The following is a 22,113-nucleotide window of genomic DNA, read 5'->3' as shown; positions in this document are numbered from 1 at the left end:
TTCTTAAGGCGTACATTATTGAGAAAAAAACACTTCCAATGCCAATAATAATAATTAGTATTATAAAAGCTGCATCTCAACGGTTGTGATGTAGACAACCTACCAACCTTAGACGCAAGCATCATTTTGACAATCAATTCAACAAATATAACTTTACAACACATAATAAAAAGGCCAGCTCAACAGACGAAGCATCCCACATTCATGCAGGCTAAGCAGCTAGAGCGCACACACTTGAAGAAGAAGATGTAACATAAACCATCTATCCGAAATAATCAATAACAACAAATATTAACTATGCAAGTTTGAGATGAAGCACTTCTCTAAATTCCAATCTTCTAGTCTCAGCATAAGGAGTTATATGTTTATTTGGCCAATATGTTAACCAAAGTCTCCCTTTCAATTCCCATTCCATTGTTTTTCCTATAGCCCTTTTATCCACTTTCCAACACACACTTTCTCCATATTCATCTCCAGCAAAAATTACCCCTCCTTGCTTAGTAAAAGGCCTATTAACACTTGAATATCTGTTCTTGAACCAAGCTTTTGGCTGAATTAATGAAAAAACAGAAGGCTTTGACGAAAATACCTCTCTTCCATTTCCACTATCATGAAGAAACCAATTCAAATTTGCACCATCTCCATTAACAGATTGCTCAAATTTCCACGGCTTCATGGTCGTAACAACTGTCTCTCCCGCGGAGACTTTTAAGCCCATGTAAGTGTTTGGTGGATCGAATCCCGCTTCAACGGTCTTTTCGATGCCAATTTCTCTTAAGGGATTGTCAGAGGACTTGTTTACTGATATGCTCAACACATTGGATTGAAGTGTTGGAGTTAGTTGCAATGATATTCTTGAAGGGAAATGCTTCTCTGATACCCCTGCACCTCTCTCTGCCATTAGTGATTCATTCACTAGCCTAACAACATCACACCTACATGAACATAAAACTTTTAAATCAAGTTAAGATTCAATCTTTAGGTTCTTTTCCCTAAGAAATTGCGATCCTGCTTGGATTAGATGGTTAAAAGTAATTCACAAGCATCAAGTGTTGGGAATCACTTTTTAAGTGTTTCAACAGTTGATTTGAACCTTTTCTCAAACGAAAATGACATAGATGAGCCAAATTTTTAACAGATGACATAAGTGAACCTATTCTCAAAGTTTGGTGACATATTTGAGCCTTTTTCTGTATAATAAATAGTTGTATGTTTAGTAAAAGGATGTTATAAGCATGTACTATATTCAGTTAAATAACTGAAATGCGCTTAATAAGATAGGGGCATTATTGGGCCAATATTTGGAATAACATAATAGATATCTTGCTGATCTGTGTTTATAAGCATCAAACATGTGAATAAATCAAGAAGAACGTATAAGTTAGTTTAACCAACTTATAAGTTATACGCCAAAAGTATTTAGTTCAAAGAAGACAAATATACCTAATGTTATCGGTGTTCACCATTACTTCAATCCACTTTTCTCGAACGATAACTCTATGATTTAATTGGATCACTCCTTCAAGCTGATGAAAGTTGAGGGAAAACCTCAAACTTTCATCAGATAAACTACTATAAGTAGACGTTTCGACTTCCATTGCAATAACAGGGCAATATAGCTGAACTTTCCATAGCCCTTGTGTCGAAAATGAGTATGAAAACAGTGGACATGGCGTTCTCATCGCATGATCATGATGATTAGAAGAGGAATTTATTTCCAAGATCCAATTAGTTATCGCTAGATTTACTGAACGCATCCATTGCTCTTCAGTATTCGATCCCAAAATCCTCACGAGCAATTTTGATGCTTGTCTAGATTGAGAACACGAAAATTGATTCTTCAGGGCAATAATACATGTTGACCTAAGATCAGCAGGGGCTTCATAGATACAAATTATGAAAGCCAAAGTAAGAAATGAGAAATTGAAAATTTCCTTAAAATCGGAGTTGTTAAAATCCATTCGTGGAATCTTGAGGAACAACGAGTTATAATTTTTATTCGGACCATAGTTAAGTACATCGCGGACGATATTAATCAAGAAACTGAATACTGATTCATCGTCTAATAATTTTGTTGTACTATATTTAACTCTTAACTGTTTTGAGGTCCATAGGGAAATAGGAAGATTATAATCCGCGACGATGGAAAAATGGTAATTTTTAGCTATGGAGAGTTTGAGGGAAGGTTGAGATGAACATGAAGGAGAAATGCAAATTGAAATAGAGTCTGTTTTCCATTTAGAAGTTGGTGGTAAGTTGTTTATCCAAGAGTATATATCAGGAAAATTGCAAGTATAATAATAAGCCATAGTTTTAATCACACTTGTATGTATGTTATATGATGATGGAATTAATGTGTAAATATTTATAGACAGATATTGTGAAAAGAAAGATTCCTAAGGCTAAGATATAACTTAAAAAGGTTACAAATTGAATTTGCTTTAATGAACGGAATAAAGGTAAATGTTGAAAATTGCACAAGGAAATATATACTTTGAAAGAATTTATATATAGATTCTTTAACTTCAGGACCATCTAAGAGAATTTTTTTTATGTTACGAGGAAGTTATGGACTACATTTCTACTATTTGGTATTCCCATGTCCACTTTTAATTGTTATAATGAGCTTTTCAAAAGTTAAGTTGACTAATTTTCAGAGTTAAATTATATTACATTTATTCGAATTTGAAATAAAATATTTATATATTTAAAATTTATACAAAAAGTATTATAAATTCCATTATTTTGCATATCAATATGATGAAAAAATACATCATAAAATTGTTAGTCAACGTTATTATCGTTTGACTCTAAAAAAAGAAACTATGATAATTAAAAGTGGACAGAGATAGTATAATATATAATTGTGTCATTTAACTTGATTTTAAATAACATTTATGTCATCTTATTTTGTGTGTATACAAGTAGACACACATCCTAGTGACATAATAATACATGTAGGACACTACATAAAATGTGAATTACCACGTAAGACATGTGTGTATACTTGTTTATTATGATACAAATTTAGCTATACTTTATATACTCAAAATTGAAGAGCGTAGATATAACATTTGAATCCATATAAAGGGTACTTTATATATTATGCCTTTTTATTATTATTATTCTCACTGTTTTTGGCATCATTAGTGATAATTTATCAAGAATATTAATAGTTCCACTGTATTTATTTTTCAAATTCGACCCCTCTTATTTGTTCCAAGTTGTTGCTTAAATAGGATAATGTTTGAACTTTCAATTCTCTTTTTGTTGTTTATATCTTTACTTCAACTACTTTTATTTGTACGTAACTACGCATGAAGATTATTCCTACTCTTTATTTGTAAGATCAAAAGTAAAGAATCTAGGCTTAATTATGCATGTTAACAACCTTACATCACACAAGCCACAAGAATGTGAGGTGGTTCCGTGCCAAACTCCTTACATCTCTGCCTAACAGCCTAACCTTAACTCTTTGCTTAACAACAAATTAAGCTTATGATGACGTTTCATGTACCATCAAATCTCTCCGTAAAATTGGAAATCTTAGATATTTGTTTTGGATTATGGATTGGACTTCAAATTATATTTTTATAAAATATATGAATTTTATATTGGACACTGTCAAGCCATTGTTACAAAATGAGGCTCCTTTAATTTCTAGATAAGGGTGTGCATAGATCGTTTTGATGAGCTTTAAGTATTAGTGGTTTTTAGTTTCTAAAAGTTCTGAACCAATAATCAAATTGATAATATAATTTTTATCGATTTTGATTGATAACGATTCGATTTAACTAACAAGAAAATGCTTGCAAGTCAAATATAACACCTCAGAATTTAAAAAAAGAGCAGAATTAAGTTTTTGAGTTGCATGTGTCTATAGTACCCATAGAGAAATTATTAATTTTTTCAAAACAAGTCTCACTACCCTTTATACGGAACATTAGGAAAGCCCATCCTCCCATGTAGGGGTGTATATGATCGGATTGGTCTGGATTTTTGAATATCAAATCAAATCATTTGTGTCAGATTTATAAATTTACAAAACAAACCAAATAAATAAAACTAGGATTATTCAACTTCGGATTTTTTCGGGTGTTTCGAATTTTCAGTTTTTTTCGATAAAATATTCATATAAACATATAATTTACTTGTACTTCAAATATTTTTTGGCTCCTACCAAATGCAACTCTCTAAGTTATTTCCCAAAAAATAACACAAAATATGGTATGATTAACGACACAAAAATATCCAACAAAAAAATAAATAATAAAATCGCGTAAAATAAATATTGCAAATTAATAAGTCATAATGAAATTGATCATCATTTAAAGTACTAAATCATGCTAAAATAAGTTAGTAAGTATTAGCCACATGACTAAATATTAAAAGAAAGTAAAATTAGATCATGTATTTTAATTGTCTAAATCTATGTAAAACTAAAAAACAAATATTCAATATTATTATCATTCTTAGTGTTGAATTGATTTTCATTTTGCATTAGTATTAATTTGATTTTTATTTAAACTTTTTTATAATAACCAACATCTATGGACTATTAATCTTTATTAGATCATTAAGAATTCTAACTTCCGAATATGAAATAAATATATGAAAAGATAAAAACTATGAAAAAGTATATGAGATTTTAAAAACTATATCAAAGTAAGTATTTTTACATATAAAATAAAATTTTAAAATTATATATATAATGTCGGGTTGGTTTTTTTAGTTGAACCCAAACCAATACAAATGTAGTCGGGTTTTTCGACACCAAACCAAGTCAAACCAAAAACTAGTCGGGTTTTTTTTTGTTTGACTCGATTTACGGTTTGATTCGATTTTTGATTCGTTTTTGTACATCCCTACTCCCCACATATGAGTCATAGATAGGTACCATAGGTTACCCCTAAACTACGTGAAATTCTAAAGTTTAATGTTGGTTTCTTTGGTTGGCATGTATGGATCGCAGATAGACCTACAAGTCATACATGAGTGCCATAAAAAGTTAGTCTAAACTAATAGTCTCTCTCGTCATTTCTATTTTTGACCAGAACGGTCCGTAGAAAAACCTACAGACCATATGTAGGAATGAATTGACAATTATTTTAAAAGGACTTTTAAGTCTTTTCTCTAATTAATTAATACCTAAACTAAGTTACTTTGATCTTAATCCTAAGCCCTATATAGGTCCTTTAAGCCTAAAAACTATCCATTATAAATCAAGCTTCTAAAACTCCTAAATCCCTCCAAGATCACCCCAAAAATTCCCTCAAGAACTGAGTGAGAAAGCTAGAGTTTGGCTTGAAGAGCTCCAATTCATCATTGATTGCTAAGTATGATAGTATGAATTGATATATATGTCATCCAATCTAATGTGTACACAAGTATACACACACGTCCTATGTGACATAATACATGTAGGATGCCACATAAGATGAAAATTGTTACGTAGGACATGCGTATATGCTTGTTTATTGTTCTACAAATTTAACTATATTTGTGTACACTCAAAATTGAAAAATGTAGATGCCATTTGAATCTATATTAAAAGGTAATTTTATATGGGCATAATACATATATAAATGTGCCCTTTAACTTGGTCTTATATCACATTTATGTCCTTCAACTTTGGGTATGCACAAGTAGAGACTTAAATCTGTATAAATTTGAACTAGTAGACACAGGAGACCTACGTGGTACGATACACATACGACACCACGTAGGATACAAATGGCATGTTGGATACCATATAGGACATGCGTGTCTATTTGTTCAACTTTATACAAGTTTAAGTGCCTACATCAGCACACCCAAAATTAAAGGGCATAAATATGCTTTGAAGTCAAGTTAAAAGAATATATTTATGTATTATGCCTATGCCTTCTATATATTATGCCTTTTTTTAATCATCCTCTTTGTTTTTGGCATCATTAGTGATAATTTATCAAGAATGTTAATAGTTCCACTTTGTTTATTTATTATTTTAAAATTTGACTCCTCTTCATTTTTTTCAGAGTTCTTGCTTAGTTAGGATAATGTTAAAACTTTCAAACCTCTTTTGGTTGTTTCATATCTTTACTTCTACTACTTTTGTACGTATGAATATGATTCTTATTCTTTACGTACTCTAACCACTATTTGTAAACGTTATATTTTTAAAAAGTTAATTTGATTAATTTTAAAAATCAAATTCGATTACATTAATTTGATATTTTACAATAAAAACTTTATGTATTCAAAAACAATACGAAAAGTACTATAAATTATATTTTTTTTTGCATATTAATATGATGACTGAATATACATCGTAAAATGTTAGTCAAAATTATTATCGTTTGATTCTAAAAATGAAAACTATGACAATTAAATGGGAGAAATTAAAGGCTCTCGATTTTACAAATAAAGTTAGTTACTTCTTTTTTTAATCTCGATTTTCCTTAGTCCTTCAAGTGACTAGTGAGTACATATAAAGCTAATTATTTTCTTTCTCTTGTTTTCTCTTAGTATTTCTAGTGTTTTTTTCTATAGGAAAGACTTATTCCTTTCTTTGCATAATTCAATTTTACAAAATTAAAGAATCAAAGAGATGTGATTAAATATGTGTATTTTTAATATGAAATTGTATGGATCTAATAAAAAAATGAAACCTCATTCTCATCACAGTCCCGTAAGAGGATGTAAATAACTCACTTAGTACTTTATAAATGATTCATTTCTGGATAATAACACTTATGGAATCTCTATGCAATAGAAGCATGAAGTTTTAAAATTTATGTGATTTTATTATCAATATGTAATAACTTGTAGTGACCTCAAGTTATTTATGATCTTCGTGATTATTGTCTGTTCTCTCCTTCTATGAGGCTTTCTATGGAGATTTGTGAGGTAGCTATTTGTCAACTCAGTGGACCCTCCTTCTCTTTATTTATGATTATTCTCTTCTAGAAACAATATTATTTGAGACTTGTATTTTTCTTTCAAATCAATTGTAATACATTAGAGCTTGTACACGTGAAAATCGAGTTTTAGGGTTTTATTTAAGTTGATTCCATGTTATTAGATGGTATGAGTTTATTTTCCTTGTTTTACTTCTGCAGTTGTCATATTAGTTAGTTTTAGGTTGACTTGTCTTGGTGTACTCATCAAGGGGGTTCAAAAAAATAAATTAATCACATAAACAATATCCACAAATAAATGGGTCGAATCAGATATAAATGGGTCGGATAAAATAATCAATATATCTAAAAACTTAAATAGATCAAGTTTTCAATAACGACCGATCCAACGGAAGTAACAAGCAGCAGCCAGCGCCCAACTGGCAACGACAAGGAAGAAGAGACAATGAAAATAAAACGTGGAAAAATCATAAAATAAGAAAAGGGTTTTTATTATTTAACTTTGTAATTAGGAATTTAACTAATAAACCTAAATTTCCTATTAGGGTTTTAACTTTTTGAAACTAAAATTGTTTTTCTGATTTCATTATTATTTTGAAAAAGCAATTTCTGATTCCATAATTATTTTTAAAAAAACAATTAAAACGCCTAAAATATAAGCTAATAAAAAATTAACTCCATCCCGATTCGAACTCACGACTTTGCGTGCCTCAGCGCGGATTCTTGAACACCAACACCACTGAGCTACGCCTTTGGTGTATGTTCAATGGGTTCAATGTTATATATATACACATATATTTAAAATTTAATCGTGTATATATAATGTAATTTTTCGACGATAGAGGTTCGGATGAACCCACTTGGTTGAAGGTAAAACCGCCCTTGTGTTCAACTCCTAATTATTAGGAATTGGGCAGATACTTAGTGAGTTAGTAGCGTCTGTTAGGAGTCCTAGTAGTCTATATATTGACTTTTCTTGATTGCTATTGAACATAAGAGAGCCGCGCAGTAATAATTTTTCTTATGTTGCTTATTTCAATCGACTTTCTTCATCGTTCTTCTCGTTATTTTCTATTAGCGCTATCAAGATTCAGGTTTAATATTTTTTTAAAAAAAAACTGTAAGGGAGAGTTCACCCAAAAATTCAGTATTCATCTATGGCTTTAGAGAGCAACTTAGTGCAAGAAGTCGTCCCTCGTTTAAATGGATACTATGACCATGTGAGTATGCTAATGGAAAACTACTTACGGTCTAAGGAGTATTGACCAATTGTCGAGGATGGAATCGACACTCTATCAAGATTCAGGTTTAATATTTTTTTTAAAAAAAAACTGTAAGGGAGAGTTCACCCAAAAATTCAGTATTCATCTATGGCTTTAGAGAGCAACTTAGTGCAAGAAGTCGTCCCTCGTTTAAATGGACACTATGACCATGTGAGTATGCTAATGGAAAACTACTTACGGTCAAAGGAGTATTGGCCAATTGTCGAGGATGGAATCGACACTCTAACGGATTGCAAAGCTTTGACGAATGCTCAAAAGACAGAGTTTGAAGGAAGAAAGCGCTGAAAGGTTTGAAGGCCAAAAGTTACCTCTTTCAGGCTATTGAACGCCCATCTTGGAAACTATTCTTTGCAAATGAAATTCCAAAGATATATGAGACTTCATGAAAAAAAAAGTATCAAGGTAATATATGAGTGAATCGAGCACAACTTCAACCTTGGAGGAGGGACTTAGAAACTTTGCAGATGAAGGAGGGTGAAATTGTCACTAGCTTTTGTGCTAGAACCATGGAGATAAGAAACAAGATGCGATTTCATGGCGAGAAAATGAACTATGTCATAGTTGTTGAAAATATATTGCTTTCCTTGTCACCAAAATATGATTATGTTGTATGCTCGATTAAGGAGTCAAAAGACATAAATGCTTTGTCACTTGACGAATTGCTAAGCACCTTGTTGGTTCATGAGCAAAAGATGAACTGAAGTTCAACTTTTGAGGAGCAGGTCTTGAAGGCTTCTACTTTTATTTCTTTCTATTCGAGAGGAAGGGGTAGAGGTAGAGGAAAAGGGAGAGGAGATCGAGGGAATTTTGGGGATAATGGCAATAAAGAGTGCAACAAGAATTTTAGAGTCAATAATAATGACTATGGCAAATGCACAAGAAAAGATTTTGACAAATCTAAGGTAGAACGTTATCGTTGTCATAAATTAGGTCATATTGTTCTGAATGTCGTACTATATTGCCTAGTGGTAAAGAAAAATAGTCAAATTTTGCTGAGAAAATGAAGGAGCAACCTTGTTAATGGCAGTCCACGATGAAAATGGGCCTGAGGAGCAAGCTCTTTGTTATATGGATATTGACTACAGTAACCACATGACCGGAAGTAAGTCCTTCTTCTTTAATTTAAATGAAAGCTTCTATTCAACAATTGGTTTTGGTGATCTGCCCCTTGTGAATGTAATAGGGAAGAGTACAATTAAATTTTAGAACCAAAAATGGGTGTGTGGAAACCATATCTAATGTGTTTTATCTGCTTTAAAAAATAATTTAATGGGTTCTGGTCAACTGTTATACAAAGGATATGTCATCACCCTTAGGAACGATTGTTGCGAGATTTCTGATTGTTCTAGAGTTATCACTATTGTGAAAATGAGTCATGACAGGTTGTTGCCTTTGATGATTGAAATATTCAATCTTGTTTTATAGCGGAAGTGAGAAAAATTTCATGGTTGTGGTATTTTTGATATGGTCATCTAAATTTTAGTGGTTTGAAGATCCTTCATAAGAAGAATATGGTGACGGTCCTTCCTGAAATTATTGATCCTTCTCAAATATGTGAAGAATGTGTTGTTGGCAAACAACAACTATTTTGATAGAAAATAGGAAAAATATTGTTTTTTTTTTGTAAATTTTCGACCTTTTAGAATCGCCACTTAATTTTTAAGAAAAATCAAGAAAACTTTTGTTTTCAAAAGACTAAAAAGAAGAAACCATTTTGAAAACATTTAAAAGGGTTCGGAGATTCCTATTAACGTGCTAGGAAGATTTTGAAAAACACCTAAAACGTCCGCTAACATATGATTATCTAGTAACTAAACATTTGGCTAAAAATTCTACTTAAGATTGCGATAAAAATTATTTAGAATTTTAAAGATAAGAATCATTTAACATTATTAGAAAGTGAAGGAAATTATCTCACAATGTGAATTTTAATTTGCAAAATCTTTTAAGCTCTTTACTTGATTTATTGAGTCGTTAAAATCAGAGTGACGCTTTGCGGGAATTTGAAATTTTCTAACTTTCAAATAACGACAAATAAAATAGAAAAATAATTAAAGCATGTAAAGTAAGAGAGAGGGAGAGAGATTTCTGTCCAAATCTAGGTTCTGTTCGCCTTGATCGATTTTTGGATCCACCTGTTTTGGGCTTATGACCCATTTTCTTTCTTTTGTAACTGCCCTAGACTAAGCAAATAATAATACAAAGTAAATACAGAAAAGTAAAAGATGACAAGGGCTTATGCCCATTACAAATAAAAATACAAATATCGAAAAAAATAAGTTGGAGTCTTCCAATCCAACTTCTTCGACTTTCTTCAATCCTTTAAACTTCGAGACCTGTTCGTTGGGTTCATGGGCTTGACTCGAAGAAGGAAGTATGAGTCTTTACGACTCTCCAATAATGCTAGGGGAACGTGAGTTCATGACGAACTAGGACGGATTTCATATGGCGTAACAAGAAGAAAAAAATAATTAATATATGATCCAATATGAATAGAGTGGAAAAGAAAAATCAAACTACAAAATACAAGCACACTAATTCGAGGAGGCTAACGAACAATCCAACAGAGGATAAAGGAACATGCTGTACAACAACAATTTTAAAGGAAAGACCGAAGAAGACACAAATTATTCATCATGAACACAACACAATAAATAAAATAATAAAAAATGAAATTAAAAAAAAATTCCCCTTTTTCACAAGACTAAGCAGCACGATAAAATGAAATATAATGAATATCATGCTACTGATTCTTTTCGGCGATAAATAAGTCAACAATTCTTAATAAAAAATTGAGGATTATTCATTAGAAGTAAGACTTAGAGCTGTCCAGCAAACTACAGCCAAGATAAGACCTTAATGACCAATTTTGCTATCAATAAATTGTGGGAAACAAAGTCAAGATTAACATATGAATATGTTAGAACGAGCAAGACGGATACTAAAGCAATTCACTTGTTCAAAACTAAAGAAAATAACTTTATGATCATGAATCAATAAGGGATTAATTAAAGATGTTAAGATATAAGGATAACCCAAATAAAATTTCAAAAGAGGGCATTTCAAAACAAACACTGGCTGCATCAATTTAGTTAAGAAGAAATGGAGGAAATACATCTGTTTGATAAAAAGGGAAGTCAACAACAGTGGATAAACGACGCCATTCACAAGTATTTATATGTTTCACACTCACTAGGCACAACAAAAGTTGATAAAATATCAAGCATGCTATATATATATATATATATATATATATTTTGCTACCCGAACCATATAAAGAATAAACATTAACAGATAACTACTTTACAAAAATATAAAGCTTCAGATTATTCAATCAAAGATAGGATTTCCTTTAAATGACAAACTCAGAACTAAATCAGACTAAACGAATATCAAACAAGTTCGGGACAGAAGTGGTGGGAATTAGGAGAACAAATAAAGTAGTTTTGATTATTGATAAGGTGAAGACATGGTGTCGTATGTGTACAATTATGAGAGATTGCGGCAAAGAAGAAAAAGTATTGAGGCAAAGAAGAAAAAGTGCAGAATCGTAAAGAAGGAAAAGAAGGAAACAAATATGGAAATAAATAAAGAAGGAAAGAAATAAAAAAGTATCAATTCAAGTCAAAGAAGGAAAGAAATAAAGAAATTACAATTCAAATCAAATAAGGAAAGAAGTAAATATAGACAAGTTTAAGAAGGAAAATGATTTGTATTTCCTTTTCTTCTAGAAGTTGAAACCAAATAAAATCTATAAAAGGATCAAGAAGTTGAAGGAAAAAAACGTCTTTGCAATCACAAAAATCGAGAGAATTTTTCCAGCAAAGCCAGAATAATAGGTATTGCATATTCACGAAATATATCATCTTGAGAGCAGTATTTTCTGGAGAAAAAATGCAGGCCTTCGTCACAAAAACGCAAGGAGGTTCACCTTCATCACAACAATATAAGGACCAGGTTCACGAAACCTGTTCCACTCAAAACTATTGGATATTGAAGTTTGATAAATTAAAGTCTAGGATTATTACTCTTTGTTGATTTGTTCTAGGTTTATTATTGAGTTGTAATAATTCCTAGATTTGTAACAAGAAGCGAGTTTGACTTCTTGTTGAGTGAAGAGTTTTCGATTATAGTTAATCGAAAAGGGCAGATTTTTAGAGTTTGATTCATTGATTAATTGAGTTGTAAATTTTGAATTAATATAAAAATTTGGTGTGATTTTTCCCTTCCTTGAGTTAGGAAGGTTTCCACGATAAATCTTTATTTTATTGTGTTAGACAAAATTACAAGAACCTGGTTCGTGTCTACGGGTAAGGTTTCATCAATTGGTACCAGAACAGGTCTTTTCATTAAAATACTAACATCTTTAAAAGGATCAATGGTTGCACCACCTACACCACCAGAAGGAGCTTCTCAAACTCGACTACCACTGTTTAATGGAAAGTATTATGGGCGGTGGAAGAATCGCATGATGGATCAGTTACTAGGAGAAAATCCAGACTTACGGGGAGTCGTGTTGGACGGTCCAACCATACCCATGAAAAATGGAATTGATGGAACCACTCAAATACCAAAAGATAGAAAAGAATGGAAGCAAAAAAGATCTTGATATGCGAAATAGGTCCAGATGAATACAATCGAATATCATCATGTCAAGATGCAAAAGCAATATGGAAACTTTGCAAACTAAGCATGAAGGAACAACTCAGGTAAAGAAGTCTAAAATAGATAACTTGAACAGACAATACGAACTATTTCGAAGGTGAAACAATCAAGAGATGCATACCAGGTTCACTGCTATCATTAATGAAATCTACTCACTAGGTGAAATAATTCCCAATGGGAAAGTAGTCAGAAAACTTTTGAGTGTTCTTCCAGAATTTTGGGAAAGCAAAGTAGAAGCCATTACTGAAGCCCGTGATCTAGTTAAGTTAGCTATGGATGAACTCATTAGAAATCTCATGACCTATGAACTCAAGAAAAAAAAAGAAAACGAAATTGGTCTATGGCAAAAGAAAAGAGAAGAACCTTGTTCTTACAGGCACAACACAAGAAAATTTTGAGGACAAAAACATTGCTTTAATAATCAAAAGGTTCTCAAGAATGTTAAAAAAGGGACAAGTATTCCACAGAAGGAACTCTAAAAAATTCATTGAAAATCCAATAGATCAAGTATGTCACAAGTATGGAAGTCTGGATCACTTTGTCAAATTTTGTCCATTAAAAGCTCTAGAAAAAAGAGGAATAGTTCGGAAAAAGAAAATGAAATCAAGAATGATAAGTACATTCCCACAAACAGAAGAATGACCAATCAAGAAACGTATCTTTCAACGAAAAGAGCCTTTGCCGCTATGGGGAATTTATCAGAAGAAGAATTTGAGGATGGAAGTTTTGAAAATCAGTCACTACTTGCAATAGAACAATAAAATAAATATGAATTTCTTGCACTCATTGCTGAAACAGATTTTGAAGATGATGAAGAAGATGACAAACAAAGCAAGGTAAGCTTTCATCACATCAAAGTAAATATTGAATCATATTCTAAAAAGGAACTAGAGTCCTCATTGAGTACTCTAATAGATGCATATCAGTCAATCAATTCTGAAAGAGAACAAATGATGGAAAAATATGCATCCTTAAGAGAAGTCAATGACAATCTTGAGAAACACAATCACTTTCTTCAAAACAAATTAAAAGAATATATTAAAATCTTAGAGTTAAGTCACAAAGGCAAAAACTCTGCTAGTGAACTTCAATTAACTCTAGAAGAAAAAATAAAATTGTTAACCATAAATTGTCAAGCTTTAACAGAAAGGAATAGGTTGCTACAAAAAAATCTTGATCATAAACGAAATCTTAGATGGACCAGGTCCTCTGAAATTTTAACTCAGATTCAAGAAAGACAAACCACTAGTCGAAGTGGGATAGATTTTAAAAAACAGAATAATATTGTGTCACACACTATTCACATGTCTCAAAAGTTTATGCACTCATTGTGGAAACTCAGGTCATTTAAAGAATCAATGTAAAGCTTTATTTGAGTCTTTTCAGAAAAATGTTAAGTTCTCCAAAAAGGAAAAGACTGATACGGCTAAGAACCTAGTTCCAAATAAAAAGGCTCCAAATAAAAGGTTTTGTTATTTGCCTTTATGGGCTAGAAGAAATTTTTTTCATTTTTTACTCACATAAAGGGGCCCAAGTTAATCTGGGTTCCCAAGACTAATCTTTGACTAGTGTTTCAGGTGAAGGTGGGAGGGAAAAGGCCAACTTGGTACATGAATAATGCATGCTCTAAACAGGTGCTAAAAATGGTAAAAAAATTTCTCTCGCTCTTTGATTTTCAAGGAGGCAGTTTATTCCTTGAAAAGGATGAGAAAAATGAAAGAGACAAGATAAAAAAAAAGTTGAAGAAAGTGACATGATATCAAACATCTTTGATGATGCAAATTTAGGGAACCCTACATATAAACCTGGTTCACATCTAACAATCATTGATGTACCTGCAACATGAATTACTACTAATCGATGGTTCTGGAGATGGGGGAATATTAGAACAATTGGGACAATAAGAGTATGGTACACCTTTAGGGGAAACTTCAATGTGTGAACATGGTCCTTGTTATTCATTAGAAGGTATTGAAAATTGACAAGAGTTAGTTCTCTGTGAATCAGCTTGAGATTCATTTGATATGAGAGAATATGATGATGCAACATTCTCGTGAAGGCCTTGAATATGAAGAACTTGAGAAAAATCAATCAAAGCATGGTCTTATCAAAACAAGTTAATGCATTATCATGATTTCCTTTAATAATATGCTAGTAAGCGAATAATCTTATGCTTGAATAATTATACAATGAATATCTGCTAACTCAACCTTGTACTGTAACAGGTACACACTCCAATCACATCTCAAACAATGTTTAGAAAGTTTGCGGATGTTATCTCTACTCTTTGCTAACACCATTAAGTAAATCATGGAGAAACAAAAAAAAGGAAACCTGGTTTCTCTGTAATACCCTAGTATGTACCATCATTTTTCAATGCATGAATTTCCTGAGTTTGGGTCAAACATAAGCACTAATGAACCTGGTCAATCATCAAAAATTCAACTTTCTTAAAAATCACCAAGAACCCTCTTTGACAATAAGCATCGTTCAATCTCAAACTGCTCTCATAATGAAAATCTCAGTGTTGAAGTCACTCATGCTTTAATTTAGGGGGAACCTTGCTTTACCATCCACATCTGAACTAGGTTCACAAACTCCAAATTGATATTTCATCCATTCCAAGTGTATAACCTGTCTATCTCTCAAGGGGAATAATTCTCACAAACAAATTGCTGCTTGTTTTCATTATTGATAAACACATCTCTTTGTGCACCAAAATGTGATGAATCTCTTACTGGTAGTTGGTACTCCTTCAAAATGCTATCAAGTAAAAGGCTAATAAAAAAACTCATGGAGGAATGAAAAATTGATGATGTACCTCATATTTCTCTTGACGAAATTTCACATTCTAAGAAAGCTGATCAGAACGAAGGAGCTGGTGCACAATGGGCATACTGAAAAAAATTATCAATGGCAGTAAACATCCCTTTCTTCCTTACTTTAGTAATCTTTGTCCCAATCCTCATCCTCAAATTTTAGACTCTTTGACTCTTTGATGTGCTTATGTCTGTCTCATACTCATGATATCATATGTTTTTTTTTATTAAAGGCATAAACTGGTATATACTTGTTTATTTCGTTTCTCATTGAAGATCTTAATTGTGTATGAGCTTAAGATGACTAATATCCTCAGATTAACTAACCATTTTGTTAGAAGAAGTGTACTTGAAAGTGTTTCCCAAGTGACTATGAGTTAAAAATGATATTGCACTCATTGAATGTTATTCGGGTTCTTTACTTATTGGTTTTCAATGATGCCAAAATGGGAAAATTATATAATGTGGATAGACATATGCATAGTTTGTCATCATCAAAAAGGGGGAAATTATTGGGAAATGAGAAAGAATGAAGTTTGTAGTTTTGATGGATGACAAAGAGTTGTAGTTTTGATGACTAACAAATAGTCTTGATGTGTTATAAATTATTGATTATCATCATCAAAAAGGGGGAAAATGTTGGGAAGTAGTAGAACAAATAAAGTAGTTTTGATGATTGATAAAGTGAAGGCATGGTGTCGTATGTGTATGATTATGAGAGATTGCGACAAAGAAGAAAAAATATTGAGGCAAAGAAGAAAAAGCGCAGAATCGTAAAGAAGGAAAAGAAGGAAACAAATATGGAAATAAATAAAAAAAGAAAGAAATAAAAAAGTAGCAATTCAAGTCAAACAAGGAAAGAAATAAAAAAATAGCAATTCAAGTCAAAGAAGGAAAGAAATAAAGAAATTACAATTCAAGTCAAATAAGGAAAGAAGTAAATATAGACAAGTTTAAGAAGGAAAAGGATTTGTAATTCCTTTCCTTGTAGAAGTTGAAGGCAAATCAAATCTATAAAAGGATCAAGAAGTTGAAGGGAAAAAACGTCTTTGCAATCACAAAAATTGAGAGAATTTTTCCAGCAAAGCCAGAACAATAGGTATTGCGTATTCACGAAATATATCATCTTGAGAGCAGTATTTTCTGAAAAAGAACGCAGGCCTTCGTCACAAAAACGCAAGGACCAGGTTCACCTTCATCACATCAACATAAGGACCAGGTTCACAAAACCTGTTCCACTCAGAACTATTGGATATTGAAGTTTCATCAATTAAAGTCTAGGATTATTACTCTTTATTGATTTGTTCTAGGTTTATTATTGAGTTGTAATAATTCCTAGATTTGTAACAAGGAGTGGGTTTGAATTCTTGGGAGTTGAATCTTGAGAGAATTGTAACAAGAAGTGTGTTTGACTTCTTGGGAGAGAGGTTGTGAGAATTGTAAACAAGAAGTGGGTTTGACTTCTTGGGTTGTTAGAGTTAAGAAGAGTTGAGAGCTTTTGTAAACAAGAAGCGAGTTTGACTTCTTGTTGAGTGGAGAGTTTTCGATTATAGTTAATCGAAAAGGGTAGAAGTTTAGAGTTAGATTCATTGATTAACTGAGTTGTAAATCTTGAATTAATATAAAACTTCGGTGTGGTTTTTCCGTTCCTTGAGTTAGGAAGGTTTCCACGATAAATCTTTGTTTTATTGTGCTAGACAAAATTACAAGAACTGGTTCTTGTTCTAGGGGTAAGTTTTCTTCAAGAAGAACACGAGCCAGAACAAAAACGGGAATTAAGAAAATTGAGAGATCGGAAACGCTTGCATACTTTGTACTGACCAGCCTGAAATCTTGAACTTCAATTTTCAACTAAAGTGCAATAAAATTTATCTAAAAGAGGTACAATATATATATTACTGCAGTTAAGAAAAAGCTTGAACATCTTTAATAATCCAAAGAAAATAGTCATGCATTACAAATCGAAACGACGCTATAAACTTCATTGGGATGATGAGAACATCAAAATGTGGTAGCTAAAATTACACACATTCAAGACCTGATCAGCAACCCAACAGAGTTTATCACCTTAGAACCTCAAAAAGAGTTGCTAAAGGGATAACACTTCACTCAGAATGAGACAAACAATGAAACACTAATTTATCATTATATACAGAGGGATTAAACAAAAACAAGCTTGGAAAATACTAAAAAACGAGAAAGATTTTTTGAAGTTTAAGAGTCGAGTGGTAAGCCACATATTCACAAGAAAAACACAGATGAAGGGCACAATAACAGGCATTTGCATTCAATCACATGTGATGAGACTGTCGATAAATAAGTGAAAAGAAAGGGAGAGCATGTCACCTTGTTTCAAGCAGCGATACCTAGGACAGGACGAGCTGAGACACGATGACTTCACCACGCAATGTCACATAGACAATAGCAAGGAACTCAAGAAAGTTTCGAGTTTCGAACAACTCAACGGAGAACCCAATAACTAAATATAAAGGAAATGTAGGGGGAAACTCGACTATATCTTTCTTTCTGAGTACTTATGTGTATATTTCGATCACTATACTTAAGATATTTGTGTTCTCTGCTTAAAGAAAGCGTAACTCCAAAGAAGCTCTATTGATTTTCTCAAAGAAAACTCCCACTTCATAGTAGCTCTCCTCTCCGTTTTCTGCCTTTTAAACAATTTTCTTCCCCCAAAAACCTAAAGAAAAAAATCTTTTTTTAAAACAAGAACATGAAGAGACCTTATATAGGGGAAGAATTAGGGTTTCTGAAATGGGGGGAAAAGGGTAGAATCGTCTGAGCCAAAAGATTTTACGAAATTCAAAATCCCAAATCTTATCTCCAAACCCAGGGAAAATAGCTGGAAATAGTATGAATTTCTCAGCTCTCTGCAGGGGTGCAACTGATGATTCATGAGAACCATCTGATTTTAATGCCGGTACCCATGAGTTGCAGAGATCGACCCACCTGGATGTGAAGGACAAGTCTAGCAGCTGGAATTGTACGAGCTCCGAAAAAAAGGAAAGGGACGAGTTCAGAGAGACGTTTGGGAAGATGAGACGTGTGTGTTGTTCACGCATTGCCATTGCGAGCTCCGAGCTCGCGCTTGTTGTCGATGTGTTAAACTGTCGTATTTTGACTTGCACTACTGTTCTCGTCATTTTGAAGGATGTTGTACGTGTTGGGTTTTATTTGCACTTATTTCTTACCATAAAAAGGTTTTCCTTTTAGGAAAAGGTTATTGATTGACTAATCCTTTTTATGGTAGGAAAAGGTTTAGGACTCTATAAATAGAGACATATTCCTTCTAACAAGCTTGATACGTTATCACTTGTGTGAACCTCCCATGTATTCCGAGTGAATTGGTTGAGGTTGTTTTTCTCTGTATTTTGTACTCTCATATTTATAGTGGATTGCTCATCTCCTTTGAGGATGTAGGTTGATTGATCGAACCACGTTAAATCTTTGTGTCTTTTGGTATATTTCTCATTGTCTTCTTACTCGTGATCTTTCGAGGTTTTCTTTGCTAGCTTCCTCATTTACACCTACTTATTTTTGGTCATAACAAGTGGTATCAGAGCCAGATTCAATTATCGAGTCAGGTTTAGTGGTTCGATAATCGATGATTGAACCAGGTTAGAAAGAGGTGTTCATCTTGGTGGGTGTAGTTCTAGTCGCAATCATTTTTGACAGTAATGAAGATTTTGTTGGAGAAATTGTTTCAGACAGATTCTATGTGTTGAGACATAAATTTTGCAAAGGAGATTATGGAGAGGAGAAGCAAGTTGGTGAAGATTAAGTAAAGAAAGTGGACAAATTTATTTTGTCCGAAATTCAGGCCAAGGGGGAGATTTTTTGGGTTTTATTTGCCCTGATTTCTTACCATAAATAGATTTTACTTTTAGGAAAAAGTTTTGGATTGACTAATCCTTTTTATAGTAGGAAAAGGTTTAGGACTCTATAAATAGAGACATATTCCTTCTAACTTAATCAACATTCACAATGTAGTCTTAATGACTTTGAGAGTTTTGGTTAGGGGTAGAATTTATGGGTCACAAGCTTGATACGTTATCACTTGTGTGAACCTCCCATGTATTTCGAGTTAATTGGTTGAGGTTGTTTCTCTCTATATTTTGTACTCTCATATTTATAGTGGATTGCTCATCTCCTTTGTGGATGTAGGTCGATTGCCCGAACCACTTTAAATCTTTGTGTCTTTTAGTATTTTTCTCATTGTCTTCTTACTCATGATATTTCGAGGTTTGCTTTGCTAGCTTCCGCATTTGCACCTACTTATTTTCGATCCTAACAGTACACTAGGAATTTGGGACTTTTCTTTGAAGATGATGGGTGGGGTAATTGGTATAAACTGGGCTGGGGTGGTGGGAATTTGGGATAATTTACTAAAGTTGTTGGGCTAACAATTTTGTGCCAGCTGCAATAGAAATTGGATCCAGTTAAAATGGAGTGGGCTGGAAATTAATTTGTGCCCAAAGTTGACTTAAAGAAAAATACCCATTTAGCCAAATTATTGGATAAATGAATAAAGTTAAAGACAAATAAATATAATTAATTAACAAGCCTTCTTTAATTTTAACAAAATAAAATAGTTAATTCGACTATCAATTAACTAACACAAAAAAATAAAAATAAATTATTACTTAAACCACACTAGTTGTCAAAATATTTAACTAAAACTAATATCTCTTCTTCTTCTTCTTTTTCTTTTAGACGATTTTTGAATAATCATAAAATATATTAATTATATATATAATCATGTAAAATTTATTATATAAAACCTAAAAAAAATGACAAAACTATTCAAAAATAGTTTTTTTTTATAAAACTAATTATTGGAATTTGTTTGAGAATTAAGAATCTCATAAATTAATCGTACAAGAGTAGGTCAAAAGTGGATGTCAACAACACCAGTCTCCATTTCCGAAAGACAAGTCATGGCGAGAAAAGAGATGTTGGAGTTAGTTCACTCAGACATTTGTGGGACAATAACACCAATCTCTAACGGAGGCAAAATTTTTTTTATTGCCTTCATTGATAATTATTCTCGAAAGACTTGGGTATATTTTTTGCTCGAAAAATCAACAGCTTTTAATGTATTTAAATATTTCAAAGCACTTGTTGAGAATGAGACAGGGAAGACCATAAAAAAGCCTTCGAACAAATCGTGGAGGCGAATATTGCTCAAAGACATTTTAATAATTTTGTAAATCTTGTGGCATAAAAAAAAGCTCACAACAGAATATATAACTCAACAAAATGGTGTTTTGGAGAGAAAGAACAGAACCATTCTTGACATGGTTCGAAGCATGTCGGCTCATGGAAGAGTGTTGAAGGCATTTTGACTGGATGCAGTAAATTGGAGAATCCACATCTTAAATATAAGTTCTAATTTTGCTCTTTGAGATATCACACCAGAGAAGGCTTGGAGTGGAAGGAGACCGACTGTAGATCACTTCAAAAAATGTTGCTGCATTTCCTATGCACATGTCCCAGACGTAAAGAGTAAAAAACTTGATGATAAAGGCGTTAAGTATGTCTTTCTTGGTCTTAGCGAGACAACCAAACGTACAATCTATTGAATCCTTTGAAAAAAAGATAGTGAGTAGTAGAGATGTTTTTGATAAAGACAATACTTGGAACTAGGATGAAAAGTTGTCTAGTCAAGTTCTATGTGATGATGAATTTGAAGATGTAGCTCCAAGGTCTGAAATTCTAGCAACTGCTGCTCCATTTGTTGAGGTTTTTCCACCTACAAAAGAACCTATCGAAGCAGTGAAAGTTGTTCCTCGTGTCCGAAGATGACCTACATGGATGCAAGACTATAAGATAGGGGCACACAAAATCAAACCAAATCGCAAATCGAGTCAAACCGAAAAAAACCCGACTTTTGGTTTGGTTTGACTATGTTTGGTGTTGAAAAAAATCCGCCTATATTTGGGTTGGTTTGGTTTCAACTACAAAAAATCAACCCGAGACCAAACCAACCTTGCATTATATATTTATTTGTAAAATTTTATTTTATAGTAAAAATACATACGTTGATATGATTTTTAAATCTCTTATACTTTTTTTTATATAATTTTTACCTTTTAATATAATTGTTCTTGTTTGGAAGTTAGAATTCTTAATGATCTAATAAAGATTATAGTTTATACATGTTTAGTAATTATAATGAAATTTAAATTAAAATCATAGTACTCCCTACATTTCAAAAAGAATGTCTCTATTTCCTTTTTAGTTTGTTTCAGAAAGAATGACCCTTTTTCTTTTTTAGGAACACTTACACTTTAACTTTCCACGTGCATGTTTAAGACTACAAGATTAAAGGGCATTTTAGTACATTTAACATAACTTTAATTTAGAACCACAAGATTAAAAATCTTTTTTTCATAAACTTTGTTTCAAGTCAAACTAGATCATCCTTTT

The 22,113-nt window shown here is 32.3% G+C and overlaps 1 protein-coding gene and 1 long non-coding RNA gene across 2 annotated transcripts; both read right to left on the bottom strand.

Moving 5' to 3' along the window:
- Positions 1 to 39: 39 nt before the first annotated feature.
- LOC101247075 (uncharacterized) lies at positions 40 to 2,479 on the bottom strand. Its single transcript, XM_004248517.4, has 2 exons — positions 1,444 to 2,479; positions 40 to 935 (listed from the first exon to the last, which is right to left on the bottom strand). The coding sequence occupies exons 1-2, from the start codon at positions 2,307 to 2,309 to the stop codon at positions 296 to 298; spliced, it is 1,506 nt and encodes a 501-aa protein (XP_004248565.1). The 5' UTR covers positions 2,310 to 2,479; the 3' UTR covers positions 40 to 295.
- A 7,788-nt stretch (positions 2,480 to 10,267) lies between these two features.
- On the bottom strand, positions 10,268 to 18,825 carry LOC138339006 (uncharacterized). Its single transcript, XR_011211971.1, has 2 exons — positions 18,013 to 18,825; positions 10,268 to 10,611 (listed from the first exon to the last, which is right to left on the bottom strand). It is a non-coding gene; the product is annotated as an uncharacterized lncRNA (long non-coding RNA).
- Between the last annotated feature and the right edge of the window lie 3,288 nt (positions 18,826 to 22,113).

Source organism: Solanum lycopersicum, chromosome 10, assembly GCF_036512215.1.
Source record: "Solanum lycopersicum chromosome 10, SLM_r2.1".
In the NCBI taxonomy this organism is placed as follows: Eukaryota; Viridiplantae; Streptophyta; class Magnoliopsida; order Solanales; family Solanaceae; genus Solanum; species Solanum lycopersicum.
The sequence above is the reverse complement of the archived record's forward strand: the minus strand, read 5'-3'. Positions and strand labels throughout refer to the sequence as shown.

Bases quoted from the DNA above. Each gene is read 5' to 3' on its own strand.
- LOC101247075 (XM_004248517.4), bottom strand. From the start codon at position 2,309: ATGGCTTATTATTATACTTGCAATTTTCCTGATATATACTCTTGGATA. The intron at 936-1,443 runs GTATATTTGTCT...ATGTTCATGTAG, and splicing joins GTGAACACCGATAACATTAG to GTGTGATGTTGTTAGGCTAG.